We start from the raw sequence: 16,802 nt of genomic DNA, 5'->3' as shown, positions 1-16,802 counted from the left end.
TCAAAACTTTTTCCCCCCTCATTTGATGAATTCTAACCCATAGCTCTCTGTTTACATGTTTGCTATTTTGGTTCTGTGTAATTCTAGAAATAACTAGTTTCAGACAGTTATGGTTTAGTGAACGCAGGGAATTGCTTTTGCTAAAATTATTGTTGCTTGTTTCTAAAACTCCTACAGAATAAATCTACGGTCTTCAGAAAAGCAGAAGTTATTTCCAATGACACACACTATTTGCTGAAAATTTACGGTAGATTGACTCATGCATCTTTGCATTGTACTTAAATTAAAATACTATAGCTTTGGTTGAAGGGTAGATGTGTCAGTGGCCTCTCTGTGGCTTAACGGTTTGTTTTGATAGGACAGAGAAAGTTTACCTAATTATAGGAGGCTCATTATTGGTTCTGAAGGAGGAAAAAAGTCATCTCAACATTGATTTCTTCTGGAAATGAATCATGCAGTTGTATAACTTTTAGCACCACTGTCTGTCTCCATCTATGATCTTTTTTTTTCTTTTAGTTAATGTGAAGTTTGTCATTTCAAATAATGTCTGATGTCTGGCCCCAGGCTATTTGTAGATTTATCCTAGCCAACATGTGTCACTCATCTTTGTTTAGAATCTACAACCTTCATCCTAGCAACCTCTTTTTATTTTATCCTTGCTTTTGCTTCCTTGGTGGCTCTGTACAGATTATAATGGGCTCTCTCAGAAAAAGTATGATTAATGGTGGGTATCATAAGTCCATAGATGTATAGTAAATTGGAATTCTTGACATGAATTTATCATTCAGGTAAATATTGGCTGCATCTTATTTCAACAGTTGCTTTGCCCATATTTTATAGTGGCCAACCCTTCCTTTTAATGGTGCCACTTAAAGAAACAATAGACAGTTCAAACTATTCACTCAACACATCCAATCTCTAAACTGAAGCTGGAGATGTCAGAATTCTCCAAATATGAAAAAAAGATGCCTTGATTTTCAAACAACTGTAATTTTAAAATTAGACTTTCATGATTTTTATGTGGTATTTGCTTTGTTTACCTGCTTACTAAACACACAAATAAAAAATGGATTCCAGCATGTTGTTGCCTATTTAGGAATCAATTTCTTTTCATTTAACCCTGATCCTGAGCCATTGACTGTCTTCCAATGGCCTTATGGGTTAGTCAATGACTTCACCACACATTGAACCATAGAATTTTCTACCTCACCTTTAGCTTGTGTATGAAGTAACCAACATGAACTTGCATGTCAAGAATTCAGCTAATAACATGATGAGGTCTTGGGAAGAGCATTCCCTTAGGAAACTCCTAAATGCTGATTTAGCTCTCCTAAGTAATCTGGCTCTCCTACTTTGAACTCTATTCCAAAATGTTTTTTTTTTTTTTTTTTTTTGGAATATATACCAACATGTATTAATGGGTGCTTTCTCAAAAGAGACAGTACATCATTATCACAAAGGAGCAGCCACTTTCAAATAAAAGAGTATATGGATTAGTGTACAAGGTAAACATTTTGGGTACATCCGAGCCTTGGTGAAACTGGTTTACCACTTTGGCTCTATTGCCACATGGGTAGTGGATCAGGCAGCCAGAAAAGCATGGACTCATTTCAACTGTGGAAGTTCAGGGCGTGACTCCAAGCCAGAAGCGTGGCCATGGCCAGCTGTCTCGAGCCTCTGTGTGTACTCAGTAACCAAGAGTATGTTACAGCATATGCTGTGTCAGATCCAGCCATTAGCCTTCCAGATCAAGTTAGGGGAGTCTTTCTTGCATTTGGTGCGCTAGCAAGAAAGCTTCAGTTGAATTATAGGGATCAGGAAGCAGAAAGGTAGAGAGACTAAAACTCAAAATACAATTTGGACTTTCACTTGCCAGCTCTTAATAGTAGCATATCTACTTTTGTCTCCTTATAGAACTAACATATACATAATATGTAGATGCAGGTTTTTCAACACTCCACACATCAGCTGGAATAGAGAAGTTTCCTCTCTGAAAAATGTGCGAAAAAGGATATATTTACTCTTTTAAACATAAACCCCCAAGAGGTGTTGTTTTCTTTCTGTACTAAGCCTCTCCAGTTTTCTACATTTTTTTCTATAGGAATGTGATTACGTAGTATAAAGAAAAACTAAAAACCAATAGGAGAAAACAAATGACTTTGAGAGTCCAATGTCAAAGGTGTCATGCCAATTACAGTAAAAATTCAATTAATAAAAACACAGCTCTCAGCAATAATGCAAATAAGTGGAAAGTCTGAATTGCCCTCTTTTATTTAAAAAACAAAAAATGTCAGAAAAACAAGCTTATCTCATAGATGTTAGGGAAGTATGATTTTCAAGGTAAATTCTAGAGTTTGAACAAATTAAATCTATCTCCATACATAAACCCATCTACTATAGAATGAGTCATCATTCCACACGGTAGCTCCAAATCCTTGATGCTCAATCATCAAAGAAAGAGGTGATTTTTTTTAACATCCTTATTTACTAAGCCACAAGAATAGCATAATAGAATTTTTAAAGTTTGGTTTCTTTTTTTTTAATTGGCTTTTTAACAAAGAGGAATTCTCAAGTTCAAAGACTAAGTTGTATTCATTGTACTGCCTCCAGTGTTAGGCAAGTACATGGCACAGAGTTGGTACTCATAAATTCTTGATGAATCAAAGGAATTTTAACACCAATTGCAGGAGCTGTATAATTGCCCTGAAGAAGAAACAAAAAGTCATCTCAGCATTGATTGCATCTAGAAAAGAACCACGCTATAACTTCTATCACTACTGTGTCTCCATCAGTGATCCAAGAATTCAATTATCTAAAAATTCAGTTTCCCCCATTTTTCAGGAATACACTGTCGGTATGGTTGAATTACCTTTGGCCAGGAGAGACAGACTGGCTTTCGGGCTGAAGTTGCGACCCTGAAGCTGATTGCCTGTACTCATAATCCAGATGGTCATAACTAGCCGTGAAGCCTTGGGCAAGCCACTTCACATCTAAATACCTGTTTCCTGGTAGGAATAGTGCCTACCTACTTGGCTTTTTGTGAGAATCTAGTTCATATATGTAAACCACTTGTAAAATGAATGTTCCCTAGCACTTCGTAAGTCTTAACTATTTTATTTTTAATGAGATTCATAAAAGGAAAGCATTATATCTCAAATGTCTTATCACTTATAATTTCTAAGGATTTCTAGAGTAACCAGAGAATAACTGATTTGCTTTTTAATATATTCCTGGATGTCAAGAAAAAATAAACTTTGACCTCTAAAGTTTTGGTTTAAATATAAACCCACCATTATCTCTTGAAATCATCTTATGGCAGCCTTAAAGTGATACGATTTATTCAGAAGTTAGTAAAGAGATTTTTTTATCCAAGAGAAGCTTATAAATCATTAGCTAGAGGCTGCAAGAAACAGTATATACGCATTTATAGTCTGATTAAATGTCTGGATGGCTATTTTTTCTTAGGAAAAAATTTTTCTATTTTTTGGCCTGGTAATTTATTTTACTTTAATATAGCCAATACTTTTTAAGACAATGAAAAATTCAATAAAATGACTATGATTCTAAGACCCACGTGAAAAATATTCTTTTTTTTTTGGAGATAAAAATTCCGATAAATCAGTTCACATCCAGGTCACTGATACCAAACAATTCTCTGCCACTATGGAAGCATGTCTGAGTGGTTCTGTCTTGGGATTACTGACTTGTTTATAGAACGTGAACAACAGGACCAAAGTTATATTCTTGCCGCCTCTGTTGGTCAGGTAGCTGTGATCTTTCCATCACTCTTACTGTGCTCCTTATTCAGTTAAGCAAATTAATTTTTCATACATCTGAATATTCTAAGAGTCTCACCACCAACAAGAAAGGTTAAAGTATCAATAAATACTTGGGTTAGGGGTGAAATAGAGAAAAGTGAAAGCTATTTGCTTTTTAAAAATGAATAAATCCTGACGTCAATCCTTTTTCCAAAGCCAAGTGCGTAAGAGAAACACACGTGTCTTTCAGAGCTATGGACTGAAACCGGTTTCCCGGTTGGAGGGATAAGAGCTGCAAAATTCAGAAAAATGCTTTCATTTACTTATGGATAATAAGAGTCTGTAACAAAATCTAAAACGCAATTAATCAGTTATAAAAATTCAAATAGAAATACACTGTAAGAGCACGAATTACAAGTAATGTACCCATTTGTTGCTCTTTCCAGATTACTGTTTTAGGTGGTTCTTGGATTACTGAAACGTTTTCCTTTTTAGTGATGCAGTGAGAAAAGCATCAGGATAGCAAATCAGAAGATCTGAATTCAGATCCCTGTTATTTCCCATCCATCTGGCTGAAGGCAGGTCTCTTGACCTTCCTGAGCCTTAGTAAATATACCGATAAAATCAGAATTTTATGAGGAAGATAGAGATCATGAACCTAATGAAAATGTTATCAGTGTTTTAAAACAGCAACAAAAGTTTCTGACTCAGGAAGTCTGGGCCTTGATCACAAACAAGAGTGCCTGGCACAGAGATGGAGTGAAATATATGTTCGTTTGAATGTTCATCAATGCATGAATAAACAGATGAATGTATAGTAGATAAAAGACTGTGACATTTATTTCCCAGCCTGAGCGGAAAAAAAAATAAAAATAATAGAAGCAGGAACATCACCCCCATTTTAGATAGTGACTATACTATTTAAGTTGTCAGTTTCTCTAATGCATAACAGGCACATGGCTCAATATACGGCAAGCTACAAAGGTAAAGATTCTGAATCCAGGGGCAGAGAGTGGAGATGCTCAGGCCCAGCCTAAGTATAGCTTTTGGAGCTTGAATCCCACCTCTGCACCTCAACTGCTGTGTGATATTAAGCAAGTCACTTAAATACTCTGTGCCTCAGTTTTGTCACACGTCAAATAGGAAGGATAACAGTTTTATTATAGTGAATTAAGCATCAAAAGAGATAGCTGAAGTATATCACTTGGTACTCCCCAAAATAAACGCTTTTCTGGGGTAACTTCATCAGGGAGAACTGATAGAAAATACACCAAGATGGCAACATTGCTATAATTATTTCCACCTACAACATTATCAACACTATCGAAGTTTCTCATTCTTAGGCAAAGTTATTTGGCTTGGTTTTAGCCAACATGGTCCCAGCAACATTCCACAGTTTCAGCTACAGCTTGCAAAATACATGCATTTTTTAATAGGAGGTCAGATGCTAGACAAATTTTGGAAATATAGCAACACCAAGTCTGTGCATATACTGATCTCTTGTAAAGATCATGTTAACATCACTTAAGTAAAACTCTGAGAGCTACTTACTAGTCTTCTCTGCCAGGTAAGTATTTTAAGTTAAAAAAACAAGTCTTTCCATTATCCAAGGCATTCTCTCATTTAATTTCTAAAGCTCCAAGGCTATCACTACTGACCTTAATTTCTAAGATCTGAACTTTAGTTCTGGTTGTGACACTTATTAGTTAGACAAATTTATTATGTCACTTAAAAGTCTGTGAGTTTCTGTTTCCTCACGGAGTTAATGAGATTCTCAGATTAATATAATATCTGTGGAACAAATTACAAATAGCAAACCAAGCCAATGCTCTCTCCCAAGGTCAGTTGATGATGTTGTTTTAGTGCCCATTCCGTTTTCAGAGGAGAGAAAACTAAGTATTTTTACATTTTAATTTAATTGAAAGAAATGTTGCTGGTGACGGTATGTATCTTAAGGAAAAAAGGGTGTTTTATCTTAGAGGTTACTGGGCAAATTTAGTGGAAGGCACACAGTGAGAAAGCAAAAATATCTGCAAAATGCCACAAAAAAAGATTTGGGAGCTATTTTGGCAACCCAAGAAGGAGGAAGAGTGAGGTTACATGGAACCAAGAAGAGAGGATCAGAGGTAAAGTTCTAGAGAAAAATGTTGAGAAGGAAAGGCCTGAGAGAAGATGGCAAAGGGGAAATTCCTAGTATATTATTGGCTAGAGAATTTTGAAGAAGAGGAATGCCTAATACTCAATTTTAAATTGTTTGATGTGCTCTTGAAATAATCATCCTCTGTTTATCCTCAGCACTTCGGTAGAAAGATACTGTGTATAACTGTCTTGCACTGGTGATGCTTTGGGGTCAGGAAATAAAGTTCCCTTGTGTGATGGATTGCACATACTTGAATTTACAAAATGGGATTTAGTCTTTCCTTCAGTCTTAATTTAGTTGATCAACTTGAAATAATTTACTTTAAGGATTCAATTTGTGAATGTGATTATTCATCAGGGAAGTTCTTCCACAGCAACAGATTGCCAACAGGTCATATAACCAATGTTTGTAATCTAAAATACATGTATTAAACATATTCATAGAGGAAGCATGTGACAAACAAGGAGCCACTTAACAGAGACACCATGGACCTGGGGTTGAAGGATAGAACACAAAACCAAAATTGAGTTGAGTTCAATGGTGTGGCCAAGATATCCTAAAACATTAACCCTGTACATATCCCCATGGTGCCCCAAAACACACACAGCATTATTTCTAGGAGTCCCTAAATTCTGGCTTCCGTTTTCCATGATGTATTCTTGCCTTTGAAATTAACGTGTTTAAAAAATATTTTTTAGCAACTAAACGCTCATTTTTAAGCAAAATTGTTCCCCCGTGTTGTATACATTGTTACATGTCCTTGTAAGCTTTTGGATCCTTTGGAAGAAAGAGAAATAGGAGTAAAAGACTTCAGTATCTATGCCTGTTATGAAGGAGAAGTTTTGGAGTCGTTTATCTGAACTTAGAAAATATATTTGCTTGACTGTAAGTTTAGATCTTCTCAGAAGTAGTTCATGAAAAGATGTGCTGAAAATTATATATAAAATAAGCAGCCAAATTTCATAATATGAAATCTCTGAAATATAAACAGACCATTAAAAAAAGAAGGTATCATTTATTAGGCACATGCTTCCCAGCAGAGCTGAAATAAATATTTATCTCTATAATGCAGGAAATATTTTCCCAGAAATGGGTTATATTCTGTGTTTTATCAGTTCAACAAATGCCTGATGATCTCTTTTAACTTCTCTGTGTTGAATGTCAAACAAATACATCAGGTCAACCACACACTCTTCAATCTTTATGGAGACCTTGTTGCTAAGGATTCTCAGAAGCAAGGCGTAAAAGAAGTGGTCAACAACAATTACGCTGAAGAACGTTCATCCCTGACCTCCATACACAGCAAGGAGAGAGGCAAAGATGCCCTTTAGTAATTCAACCTGTACCTGTTTAGTGCCTGTCTCCAGGGAACTCAGGTACCATGAACCTTTGTTTGACCCATCTCCATAAGCAGAGCATGGATCTGGTCTCCACACTTGCAAAAATAGAGAACTAAGATGTAGCACAAGTAAATAATCTTCCCCAAGGCAAAAATCTGTAATGGTATTGAAAGTTGGGCCCAGGTTTCTTAAATGTCGAGTCACCACTATTGTTTAGCATAGTTTCTATTAAAAATATTCAGTTTAACTAGAGAGCATAAAGCAATTTAAAAGAGATCATGTATTTGAGCTGACTACAAAGAATAAAGATGCCGTGTCAAAAAGGAAAACAGAGTGCATAAAGTATTAATTTCCCTTTCACACTGCCAAAAGCATTAAAGAATCTCTCAGTTATAAAATGTGAACTTTCTTCCTCTATATGGATTTGGCAAGTTACCAAACTCTATTGACTCTTCCTTTATAATACATTGGCTATCTTTTCGTCTCACTTTCTATTCTTTCAAGATCTCATCCACTCTGATGGCTTTAATTACAACCTATATGTGGATGACTCTCTAATCTGTACCTCTGGCTGAGATTTTGTTGGGGCCATCAGATACCTCCCCTTGAATATTCCAGAAGGATGTTGAACTCAACATACCCAAAATTTAATTTATCATCTTTTCTTTGAAATTTGCATTTCTTGTCTCAGTAAATGGCATCACATCCAATTGTTCAAGCCAGGAACCTGGGAATTTCCCTGACCCCTTCCTCTCCCTGACCCTCCATTTCCAAGCAATCAGTAAGTCTTGTTACTTCCACATTCTTTTTTTAATCCATTTGCTTCACTTGATACTCACCCTTGCTTCCAAAGCCCTGATTTACCTAATTGAACTATTTGATCTTTTAGCCTCCCTTGCTGCTAGCATAATTCTAGCCAATGAGATGTAAGTGGATTTCACCCCATAAGTTTTCCAGGATGGTTCTTTGAAAAGATGACTAACTAGCTGTCCCGTTGTCTCAGCCCTTGGCCTACAATTTTTCCCTTCATCCTGCATAGAATGTAGGTACAATGTTTGAAGTTATAGCAGCCCTTTTGTGGCTATGAGGAGAAAAGCCACATGTAAAATATGGTGAAGCCAGAAAATAGAAGTCTTGGTCCCTGATGACAACGTAGTACTACTATGTTAGGATTCTCTGCCTTCAGATTTCTTATTATTTGAAAAAACAAACCAATAAACCAAAAAATCCATCTCTTATCTCATTGAGCAAGTCACTTGCTGCGTTTCTATTACATGAAGCCAAGAAGGCCTACCTCTGACACACCTCTCATATTCTGATTTTCAGATCCAGCAGCAACATTCCCTTTCTTTTTTTTTTTTTTTTTTGGCCACACCCGCATTGCTTACGGGATCTTAGTTCCCTGACCAGGGATTGAACCCGTGCTCCCTGCGGTGGAAGCGCTGTCTTAACCACTGGACCGTCAGGGAAGTCCCAATATTCCCTTTCTTAAAATCCTTCATGTGCTCCCACTGCCCTTGGTATCTTTTTCAAACTCCTAAGCAGCACCTACAACGTCCTTCATATCTACTCCTGACCTTCAGCTTGAGCCTTATCTGCCCCATCAAGTTCCAAACGCTAGGCTCAATGAACTACTTTCAGTTCCCCATACATATCATTCTATCTCTCAACCAAGACTTTGCATATGGTACTCCTTCTATGCAGAATGTCTTCCTTTTATACCTTCTCAACTTTATTTGGCTAATTCCAATAGTTTTCCAAAACCTGCTTAGGAAACATCCCCTAAAGGAAACCTTTCCTAATCCACCAAGCTTAAATCAGGTTCCTCTCATCTAGGTCTCCATGACAACTGGATACCTGGTATTTACCCCTATCAGAATGGGAAAAAGATTTAAAAAGTAATGGCAACTGTTTTTAAACTTGTCTGTCTTCCCCAAAAGACAATAAATTCCCTAAGAAAAACACTGTGTCTTAAGGACTATTGTAACTCCAGATATTGTACTACAGTATCTGATAAATCATACATAGTTGTTGAATGAGTAGATGAATGAATTTACCTCACACATATCTATCATTCAAACTCAAACCCCTCTCATTATGTGCCCATATAATTATCCATTCTAATTCATCCACTATTATTCAAGAAATTGCTGTGTACAATTAAACACAGAACAAAAATAATGAAAGTCAGGAGCTTGCCTTGAGCCACATTTTAACCAGAAGAAGGTATTGATCCCTGAGTAAGTAAATGGGGATATCCGTGCTCTTTAGTGTAATTAAGCTTATACTTAGATGTATTTAAATAATAGAATTTAGTAATTTATATATATTAATATCTTTTCTTTTCTCTGGTTATTTTTTTTTATTGATTGCTTTGATTGAAAAAGCCTCTCATAAAGACACTCTTTAGGTGCACTGAATCAGTACATACTGACCTGGAAACAATCTTAAGATTGATGACTTACTGAATCTATAAGAACTGATTTCCAAAGTGGAAGCAAAACCAAATTTTTCTAATTGATGATTTCCAGGCTTACAAACACTTCTTGAGAATTAAAATATTCCAAGAGTTTGGAATGTAATTTTTTTTTTTTTTTTTTTAGACATTCACGTTCTTTTATTTATTTATTTATTTTATTTATTTATGACTGTGTTGAGTCTTCGTTTCTGTGCGAGGGCTTTCTCTAGTTGCGGCAAGTGGGGACCACTTTTCATCGCGGTGCGCGGGCCTCTCACCATCGCGGCCTCTCTTGTTGCGGAGCATAGGCTCCAGACGCTCAGGCTCAGTAATTGTGGTTCACGGGCCCAGTTGCTCCGTGGCATGTGGGATCTTCCCAGACCAGGGCTCGAACCCGTGTCCCCTGCATTGGCAGGCAGATTCTCAACCACTGCACCACCAGGGAAGCCCTGGAATGTAATTTTGATGTTAGTTTTTTTTTTGTTTTTTTACAGTTTTATGAAGGTATAAATTATATACCATACAATTAACCAATTGTAAGTGAAGAGTTGGAATTTTTAGTGTATTTATATAGCTGTGCAACCATCACTGTAAAACAAATTTATAACACAGCTATCACTTCCCAGAGTTCCATTGTGCCCATATGAAATCAATTCCTGCTTCCGCCCCCAGCCTCAGGCAACTACTCATCTGCTTTCTATCTTGAGAGTCTTGCCTATCCTAGAAATTTCATATAAAAGGAATAATATAATACTTAGTAATTTTTGTCTGGTTTCCTCTACTTTGAATAATTTGGAGGGAAGCCATTATCTATATTGTTCCATGTATCAGTAGTTTGTTCCTTAGAGTATTGATCCATTGTATGGACACACTACTTGATGGACAAAATCCATCCACTGCATGATGAACATTTGTGTTGTTTCCAGTTTTTGACTATTATGAATAATACTGTTATGAACATTCATGTACAAGAATTTGTGTGGACATATGTTGTAATTTCTCTTGGATAGCTATCAATATAGCTTGGCTTATATTTTAAGTTTATATTTAACTTTTAAAGAAACTGCCAAACTGTTTTCCAAAGTGACTGTACCATTTTACATCCTTACCAATAAAGAATGAGGGTTCCAGTTTATTACATCCTAGCCAACACTTAGTACTATCACTTTTTAAAAATTATTATGGCTAGTCTAATCTGTGTATAATGGTATCTCATTGGAATTTAATGAGTAATGACATTGGGCATCTTTCCATACATATATTAGCTATTTGTTGTCTTTGTAGAAATGCCTGTTCAATTATTTAGCTCATGTTTTTTTATTTAGTCAGTTGCATTTTATTACTCAGTTTTTTACAAGTCCTTCATTGAATATATGATTTGCAAATATTTTCTTCCAATCTGTGACTTATCTATTTATTCATTTTTTTAATAAATTTATTTATTTATTTTTAGCTGTGTTGGGTCTTCGTTTCTGTGCGAGGGCTTTCTCTAGTTGCGGCAAGCAGGGGCCACTCTTCATCGCGGTGCGCGGGCCTCTCACTATCGCGGCTTCTCTTGTTGCGGAGCACAGGCTCCAGACGCGCAGGCTCGGTAGTTGTGGCTCACGGGCCCAGTTGCTCCGCGGCATGTGGGATCTTCCCAGACCAGGGCTCGAACCCGTGTTCCCTGCATTGGCAGGCAGATTCTCAACCACTGCGCCACCAGGGAAGCCCTGTCTATTTATTCTTAATGAGGTGTATGTGTGCTTAAGCACAAATGTTTTAAATTTGGAAGTAGTATAATTTATCAATTTCTTGTATGGACCATGGTTTTGGTGTAATATCTAAGAAATTTTTGCCTAACTCAAGGTCACAAAGTTCTTCTTTTATGTTTTCTTCTGTAAGTTTTACAGTTTTGTCTCTTATATTTCAGTTTTTTTATCCATTTTGAGTTAATTTTTGAGTACGGTGTGAGATGTGGTTCTAAGTTCATTTCTTTTCATGTGGCAATTCAATTTTCCATGTGGCATCATTTGTTAAAAAGACTATCATTTTCCCCACTGAATTGCCTTGGTACCTTTGCCAACAATCAATGTGAGGATTTATTTCCATTTGATTTTTTTTAAATGTGTTTTTATAAATATGAGGTTTAAAATGTAAAAATTAATAAAATAATTTTGAGTGTTTGTTAGCATGTTGCTTTCTAAATATGTGTCATTGTAAAAGCCATTCTATTAATTTCCATTTTTTCCAAACTGCATGCAATTAAATTAACTTATGAGAGAGAACTTTAATCGAATAAGATGCTTATATGTGAATGGACAAAGGTAAAACCAAGTCCAGAGTTGAGTTATATCACCTTGCTAGGAAATTCCTTCAGGAGATGAGGTTGTCATTTTGCTGTTATCCTGTTTTAACTAGTAAAACACTTCAGCCTTGGGATATGCTTGTTTCATATTCTGTTCATCATTTCCCTCCAGATATCACCTAAGCTGGATGCGTAATAATTAAAATGCACAAGAACAGATGTTATTCAGTCTCTGTCAGGCACTGAATAAATGTCTGATGTGTCATTCCTTCCCAGTAACTGTGGATGAATATCACAAGAATGGTAGGTATCTTAGTTCCCTAGGGCTGCCATAAAAAATTACCACAAATTCGGTGGCTTAAAATAACAGAAATTTATTATCTCACAGTTCTGAAGGCCAGAAGTATGAAATCGAGGTGTTGGCAGGGGAGGGTGATTCCTTGCTTCTTCTAGTTTCTGGTTGCTCCAGGTATTCCTTAGCTAAAGGCTGCATAACCTCGACCTCCGCCTCTGTCCTCACATGGCCTTCTCCTTTTGTCCCTGTGTCTCTTTTGAGTGTCTCTTATAAGGACACTTGTCATTGGATTTAAGGACCACCCAGATAACCCAGATAATTCATCTTGAGATCCTTAGCTTAATTACATCTGCAAAGACGCTTTAGCCGAATAAGATCACATTCACAGGTTCCAGGCATTGGAATGTGGACATATCTTTTATGGGGCCACCATTCAACCCATGAAAAATGGGTAGAAGAATGGGGAAGGAGGCAGAATATCACTTGTTATTCACTTCAGTGGCATGTCATTTTTGGACAAGCACAAATCTCAAACCTGGAATTTCAATGCCTTGGGAAATGGAAGATGAAAAATTCAGGAAAATGTGGAATCACAGAGATAATTTCATAAACGAGCCACTAATTCTTATCTTTTTAGATTTACTATTTTTTTTGAGGTTTTTTTTTAACATCTTTATTGGAGTATAATTGCTTTACAATGTTATGTTAGTTTCTGCTGTATAACAAAGTGAATCAGCTATACATATACATATATCCCTATATCTCCTCCCTCTTGCGTCTCCCTCCCACCCTCCCTATCCCACCCCTCTAGGTGGTCACAAAGCACTGAGCTGATCTCCCTGTGCTTTGTGGCTACTTCCCACTAGCTATCTATTTTACATTAACCTCTTCTAATTTTATACCAGCTGAAAACTTGATTGGTTTATTGTTTATGTCAGAATTATGTTTTAAAGAGAAAGCATAGTTGACTTGTATTTCAACGTCAAACTTCATTTTCTAGATAACTGAGAGTTAAAAGTCTTTAAAGTTTCAGTAGAAATCTTTCTAGTGGGCGTTAGATATTTTTCACACACTAAAAAGGATACACTTAACATCATTTGACAACTTCCTTTCATTTACTCAATCCTCTCTTCCCTTTTAAAATTTATGTCATTCATTTATTCCATATTTACTGGGTTATCAAGGAACTTGTACAACGTTTTTAAACAATAGCAACAGGCTCACAACTTTCAACATTTCACAGACCAGGTTCCACTAATACTTTCTTTACAAAATTTTTTTTCTTCATCGACAAATTTCATAGTAAATTATGCTAGATTCCACTGTCTCATTTACCACACCATTCAGTTTTAACTGCACTCTGGTTTAAACACTGTTTAGAACACTTAAGAAGAAATACAGTATATTCTTAGATGCTGAGAGTAAGTAAGCAGGAGAGATACAGGTCAGTAAAGGTAAGTGATATTATTAGTTTTCATATTATTGTGACTGTTCAGTAATGACTTTCCCAGGGGTTATGAGACTCCTTGTCACTCCTTTCCTCTCATCTTGATGAAATCTCTTCACTGAGTGATCTCTTTCATTCATAAGGTGGTATTTTATAAATTGCTGACTTCTAAATCCCATGGCTTATTCTCAACCTTCATCTTATGCTTCCATGCATTAATTGGAACCAATTATACATTTAGACTTTCTTGTTCTTTGGCTTCCACGGCATTTTGCTCCCTCTGTGATCTGTTTGCTAGCCCTTCTTTTGCCTTCTGGCCCCTGAATATAGACTCTCTTGGTATTCATACTCTTGAACTTCGTTTCTCACTCAAAATTCCACTTTTATCTATAATCTCCATACTTACGACTCTCAGATTGAAATCTCAAATTCTAGATTTCCCCCTAGAATCAAGACCCGCATTCCAAAATGCCTGCCTGTAATCTCCATCCTGTTATTTCCCTGACCCTTAAAGTCACCCAGCCTCATTATTTTCCCTTCAAAATTATCTTTTTCCACAACCAGGGTTTCTTAGTGGCAATAGTGTTTTTCCTGTCACCCAGATTGAAACTGAAAAGTGTTTTTTAAGATCACATTTCTTGGTAAATCCTAGCTAAAAGTAGAGCAGTCCTCTCTAGTCTATGAAAGTCCTCTACTTTGAATATCTACCTATTTAAAAGCTCCCATATTTATCAGTGAGGGAAAAAGGGAACTATATTTCCAAGCCAGAAGAGAAAAAAATTAATCCTGGAGACCATAGTCTCCATGAGAAAGGAAAGCACTATATGATTACAATATATGAGTTATTTTTTTTTAATTTCTCTTTATCTGTTGCTCTCAACATTCAGTTACTTACCAAGCCATATACATTTGTCTTCTTCAAGATCAAAAGGACTGGGAACACAGATTGAGCTCTAAAGATGTTTACCACAGTGTTATAATATTAGAAATTTTAAATTCCCAACACTAGAGCATTGATTGACTAAATCATGTTTTACATATAAAACATGTGATGAATAATCTGTTTCATTCATTCATCTGTGATGAAATCTAATTTAAATTTTGTTGTAATAGTCTATTCATTAATATAAAAAGATATTATATGCATCATTGAGTTTAAAAAAAATGTCGGAAAGAACAGGAAGAGGACATCCAAGGAAAAATACTAAGGACTATTGCTTCAAACTGTTACCAATGGATTTCTGCATATAAATGTAAAGAATGTATGTTCATTGTGTGCCAGGCAATGCTTCAAAAAGAAATGAAAGAAGTAAAATAGATTTAGAATAGTCTAAATAGCTTAAAGAACACCTATTTTCAAAGAATCGTAGAATTCAGAAAGTACATTAAATATCAAGTCCAAACTCACTTTATATGCCTTGTGGCAATTGAAGTTGAGTGATTTGCTCTATGTCATACAGTTGGTTATGACAAATGTGGAATTTGAGGCCTCTAATACCATTCTATTAATTCCCACCATTTTCCTATCACTGTTAACATGACAAATGCACCCACTTTTGACATTTTAAGCATGTGTGAAAATGAATGCACCTTTGAAGCTTGAGAATATTCAGCTTTATGGAATCCAAATAGCATTTTAAAGCAGGAAATTTTAAACATAATTTGTATTTGAATTTCTTTTGCCCCCTTGTCAATGGGTGACTATTAGTCAGGGTTCTCCAGAGAAACAGAACCAACAGGAAATATCTCCATCTCTGTCACTATCTCTGTCTCTATCTATCTGTATATATCTATTTCTAGAAAGAGAAAGATTTATTATAAGGAACTGGCTTGCATAATTATGGAGGATGAGAAGTCCCACAGTCTGCCATCTGCAAGCTGAAGGCCCAGGAAAGCTAGTGGCGTAGCTTCAGTCCAACCCCAAAGACCTTGAGAATCAGGGGAGACAATGGTGTAAACCCCAGTCCCAGTCCAAAGGCCTGAGAACGAGGATAAATGATGCTGTAAGTTCCGGTCCAAGTGCGGGAAAAAGCCAGTCCCAGTTCAAGTGCTCAGGCAGAGAGCAAATTCTTTCTTTGTCTTTTTGTTGTACTGAGGCCCTCAAAGGATTGGATGAGGCCCATTCACTTTGGGGAGGCCAACCTGCTTTACTCAGTTTACCAGTCCAAATGCTAATCTCATCTGGAAACATCCTCACAGACGTGCCCAGAAATAATGTATAGCCAAGTATCTGGCACCCACGATCCAGTCAAGTTGACTAATAAAATCAACCATCACAGTGACCTTGGCAAAACTGCTTAACTTTTCTGAGCCTCAGGTACTTTGCCTGTAAAATGAGGGAATTACTATCTATTCCACAGGGCTATTTTAAGGTTTAAATAAGATAAACAAGTTAAGAGACCTATCCTTGCACATAATGACTGTTCAATCAATGCCAGTTCCTTTCCCTCCCTTTCCCTGTATTGCTTATGAAAAGATCAGTTTAGTTACACTACACGCCTGTTGTTATGGATTGAATTGAGTCTCCCCAGGCAAAAATAATTACGTGTTGAAGTTCTAACACCCAATACCTCATAATGTAACTCTGTTTAGACGCAGGGTTGTTAAAGAGGTAATCAAGTTAAAATGAGATCATTAAGGTGAGTCCTAATCCATTATAAATGGTATGTCTATAAAAAGGGAAACATTTGGACACAGAGACACACACACAGGGAGAACTCTACTTGAAGATTGGAGTTATGCTTTCACAAGCCAAGGCACTCAGAGGCTATGAGATGGGCCTGGAACAAATCCTTTCCTGGTGTCTTCAGAAGAGGCATGGCCTTGCCAATACCTTGATCTCAGATTTCTAGCATCCAGAATAGTGAGACAACAAATTTTTGTTGTTTAAGCCACTTAGTTTGTGATACTTTGTGACAGTAGCCATAAGAAACAAATCTACCTGTATTTCTTAGATTGACCATAATTTGAAATGACATCTCTTAGGGATAATTCCTTATTAGTTCTTATCAGAATATGTAAGGTTCTTCTTTTCCAATTTCAAAGAAACTAGGTCCAAAACCCCTTCTGGCCCAACT

The 16,802-nt window shown here is 36.4% G+C and overlaps 1 protein-coding gene across 3 annotated transcripts in view; it reads left to right on the top strand.

Annotated features, from left to right (window-relative positions):
* Window positions 1-16,802, top strand: part of COLEC10 (collectin subfamily member 10) — a 164,240-nt gene that overhangs the window by 107,068 nt on the left and 40,370 nt on the right. Inside the window, exon 1 of one of the 3 annotated variants that reach the window (XM_059901184.1) lies at window positions 12,212-12,286. The exons of the other annotated variants lie outside the window; for them this stretch is intronic. Within the exon in view, the coding sequence (XP_059757167.1) occupies window positions 12,269-12,286 (18 nt within the window). The 5' untranslated portion in view covers window positions 12,212-12,268. Of the gene's footprint in view, window positions 1-12,211; window positions 12,287-16,802 lie in introns of those variants that run through there. 3 annotated transcript variants of the gene reach the window in all.

Source organism: Balaenoptera ricei, chromosome 17, assembly GCF_028023285.1.
Source record: "Balaenoptera ricei isolate mBalRic1 chromosome 17, mBalRic1.hap2, whole genome shotgun sequence".
Classification (NCBI taxonomy): Eukaryota; Metazoa; Chordata; class Mammalia; order Artiodactyla; family Balaenopteridae; genus Balaenoptera; species Balaenoptera ricei.
This window is presented reverse-complemented; position numbering and strand designations above follow the sequence as displayed.